This window comes from Conger conger, chromosome 7 (genome assembly GCF_963514075.1).
Source record: "Conger conger chromosome 7, fConCon1.1, whole genome shotgun sequence".
Taxonomy (NCBI): domain Eukaryota; kingdom Metazoa; phylum Chordata; class Actinopteri; order Anguilliformes; family Congridae; genus Conger; species Conger conger.
Genome location: NC_083766.1, coordinates 59531897 through 59534812, shown reverse-complemented (window position 1 = coordinate 59534812; position 2916 = coordinate 59531897). Strand labels below are relative to the sequence as shown.

The 2916-nt window shown below is 38.9% G+C and overlaps 1 protein-coding gene across 1 annotated transcript; it reads right to left on the bottom strand.

The window, feature by feature from the left end:
* Window positions 1-1460: 1460 nt before the first annotated feature.
* Window positions 1461-2438, bottom strand: LOC133133464 (olfactory receptor 52B2-like). The gene has a single exon (XM_061249560.1). It carries the CDS (start codon window positions 2436-2438, stop codon window positions 1461-1463), a length of 978 nt encoding a protein of 325 aa, XP_061105544.1.
* Window positions 2439-2916: the final 478 nt, after the last annotated feature.

Genomic DNA, 2916 nt, shown 5'->3' with positions numbered 1-2916 from the left:
CGAGAGATACATTCATGTCCTACGATGCATGTTTCACACAGATGTTTTTTTAATAACGGTGGTTTGCTACTATCGTCGGTAATGCTCAGTGTACTTGCCTATGACAGGCTAATTGTTATATGTTTCCCCCTGAGGCATAGTTCTATCAACACTCCCGTACGCATGGTCTGGATTTTAGCGATGGTGTGGTTGTTAATTGTGATTTTTGCCGACAGGGAAATGAGTCAGGCTTAGAACTACATATAGACACAGACATCGCATTTTTTGATATGCACCTGTATATAGGCTACCCATGGAGCGAGTTACTGCTTTTATGAAACGGCTACCAAATACCATAATATAGATATTATTGACACACTACAATTAAAAACGTTTTTATTGACAATGGCCGGGTTTCCCGATAAAGAACGTTCTTAAGAGATAAGAAGGCCCTTAAGAACGCTCCGGACCCTTCTTACAAAGCCTTCTTACGAAAGATCATCTTAGGCTAAGAAGGTGTTTCGGGAAACGCGTTTGCTTCTTAAGAAGGTCCTTAAGAACTTTCTTAGCTTAAGAACGTTCTTAACGCGTTCGGGAAACGCGGCCAATGTCATCATAAGGACAATTTACAAGAAAATAGTTTCTGCTGCTAGCATATTTTCTATGCAACGTTAGTAAACCCTAATGTTGTTCTGCCAAACTTAGCTAGTTAGCTTGCAAGAACCTTGAATGAGAAAACAATTGCTATTTTAATCCCTGCCATCAACCAATAAAATTGCGAGAATTGTCCGACCCGTTTAATGAACATGAATACACACAAATAAGTACATACACACAAAAAATAATGTGGTTAAATTATCACAAACATTTGCTTACAGTTCCATCAATTACACGCACATTAAATTGCCCAAAGGACTCCAAGGCGTCAAGTTCACGAGAGTCCGGAAATATAATCCGTATGATTGGTACATATATACTTAAAAAGCAGTTCCTTGTGAAGGCAGTCATGATTGAAAAGCCATGTGGGTATCAGAGAATGACTGCTGACCAACTAAAAAATAACTTCTGTATTTTCATGTTTATTATTTCTTCGGAGATATGAACACAAACACAATAGGGTTTTTTGTTTGTCCTGTAATGGACCAGATTCAACGTTTCGGAGGTCGGAGAAAAAGAAGACAACCGTTTATATTGCATCGCATAAACCGATGAAGGAACGTCATGTTGCAGGTATAACCAATGAATTTAGATTCTGTTGAGAAGATACCGGTAGAGATAAACTTGTTTTTAAGCTTTCAATTTAGTGCATGCTTAAACGTCACCCGGATTGAATGTTTCACTGCTGTAGTAGTGGTGGTTGGGGGTCTCCTGTTTCCAAGAAAATACAATTCAACTTCACAACACTGGCCAGCAGGTATACGTGTCAACTGAGTCGAAAGACCAAGGTCTACAAATAAATTGATTGACTATCACCTTGAGGACTACGTCTGTCGTTCCCACACTGCTACTTTGACTTTATGAAGCATAGCCAATATTCTTCTCCGGATATCTTTGGTTGACAGGGAATACACAATGGGGTTCATACAGGAAGGGATGCTGGAAGATAATGACAAGTTCACCATTCTGACGTTTGGATCTACGTGGTATAAGAAAAGTTTTGTAATGTACAACGTTGTGATCGGCACATAGGAAATCGCCACAAGAATGAGATGTTCTGTGCACGTTGAAAGTGCTTTGTACCTGCTCTCCACATTTTTCATTCTAAACACGGCTCTCAAAATACAGGCATAAGACACGATGATTAAACTAAGCGGCCCGAACGCATCCAGTATACTCAGGATAGATGCGCTGATCCACTGCAGTGTATAGTCACTGCACGCTAGAGTGTACACGCCCGAGTACTCACAGACAAAGCCGTGCACAGTGAATGAATCACAGAAATACAATTTTGTCAACAACAAAACCAAGAACACCATGAGGCCTACAGAGTACAACCAAACAATCGCTAAAATACTGATCATTCTCGTGGGAGTGTTGATCGAATTATGCCTCAGTGGGAAACATATCGCAATCAGCCTGTCATAAGCCAGTACAGTGAGGGAATATGACTCTAATGTCATAAAACAATAATAAAAAAATATCTGTGTCAAACATGCATTGTAGGACATGAAGGTATTTTTTGTAAGAAAAGTATTGATCGTACTAGGAATAAAGGATGTGCTACATATCAAATCGACAACGCCTAAATTTGCCACCGCAATGTACTTTGGAGTGTGTAGGCGATGATCCATCCATATAATGGCAACAATAAGGCAGTTGAACAAAACTGTTACAATATAAATGAAGCATAGGAAAATTATATATAAATGAGCAAACTTTAAATCCGTAAACCCGATAACGTAAAATCCCGCTGGTCTAATGATAGAGTGGTTTGTGGTTAAAGTGGTTAGAATTCCCATTGCACACTAGTGGCGTTCAGAACTTCCGCCTGACTGCTTTTCCTCTGGGCCCTGAGAGAGAAACAGATGAATGGAAGTCAATGAAAACATACAACCAAGTAACAATTTATGTCTATGACCTGTAGCCCAGGGGTTCCTAAACTTGGTCCTGGAATACCCTGTGCTTGCTGGTTTATTGAGGAATAAAATTCCCAAGGTCATATTATTCTTATTTTGCTTTATTGCAAACAATTCATACATTTTGCAGAAAAATTGCATAAAGAGTAGTACATAATTTTTTAACTGATGAAATTAAAGGTTGGCAAAAGTGTGGACATCTGGCCACCAAAACTAACCATTTGGAAGAAGGCAAATTTAAGGCAAAGCTAATGTTAACAAGGCAAACCTGCATTTTGTTGATACGTTTATGTGGAAAAAATGACACAAAATACATGTCAAACGAATTAAATGAAACACATGTTCAACTGCCTAATTAAGG

Coding starts and splice junctions, on each gene's coding strand:
- LOC133133464 (XM_061249560.1), bottom strand. CDS start 2,438: ATGGGAATTCTAACCACTTTAACCACAAACCACTCTATCATTAGACCA.